A 570-nucleotide genomic window follows, 5' to 3' on the forward strand; every position below is an offset into this window, starting at 1 on the left:
CTGAAATTAACTTAAGCGACAAGGGCAGAGGCAGTGGAAGATTCGTATTTCCAGTTTGGAGCAAGTTGACCAGCAGTCTTGTAGTAACGAGCAAGACGGTGGATTCTGGATTCGATAAGAATAAGTCTGAATTTGGCTTCAGAATCCTTTCTGTTACGTTCTAAGTGCTTACGAACAGCAACAGCCTTCTTGATAAGGAAGTAAAGATCTTCTGGAAGTTCTGGAGCAAGACCATTGGACTTTAAGATACGGAGGATCTTGTTACCAGTAACAGCCTTAACTTGGGCAATACCTTGAGAATCTCTGAGGATGACACCAATTTGAGATGGGGTGGAACCCTTCTTAGCGAGTTTGCAGATTTGTTCAACAACTTCTTCAGAGGAGGTCTTAAGCCATGATGGTGGAGTACGTTTGTATGGGAGGGCAGATGAGGCAATACCCTTTCCTGGAGCGTGCATACGACCCATGTTGATTTACTATTTGAACTTTAAAACAAAAATAAACTGTCTAAAAGAAAAAAATGAATTTTTATTGAATAAATCTTACGAATAATCGCTAATAAGATTCAAT

At 40.0% G+C, this 570-nt stretch overlaps 1 protein-coding gene across 1 annotated transcript; it reads right to left on the minus strand.

Annotated features, from left to right (window-relative positions):
- Window positions 1–11: 11 nt before the first annotated feature.
- On the minus strand, window positions 12–467 carry LOC110440687 (40S ribosomal protein S13-like). Its single transcript, XM_021483844.1, has one exon. It carries the CDS (start codon window positions 465–467, stop codon window positions 12–14), a length of 456 nt encoding a protein of 151 aa, XP_021339519.1.
- Between the last annotated feature and the right edge of the window lie 103 nt (window positions 468–570).

This window comes from Mizuhopecten yessoensis, unplaced genomic scaffold (genome assembly GCF_002113885.1).
Source record: "Mizuhopecten yessoensis strain PY_sf001 unplaced genomic scaffold, ASM211388v2 scaffold690421, whole genome shotgun sequence".
Taxonomy (NCBI): domain Eukaryota; kingdom Metazoa; phylum Mollusca; class Bivalvia; order Pectinida; family Pectinidae; genus Mizuhopecten; species Mizuhopecten yessoensis.

Bases quoted from the DNA above. Each gene is read 5' to 3' on its own strand.
- LOC110440687 (XM_021483844.1), bottom strand. From the start codon at position 467: ATGGGTCGTATGCACGCTCCAGGAAAGGGTATTGCCTCATCTGCCCTC.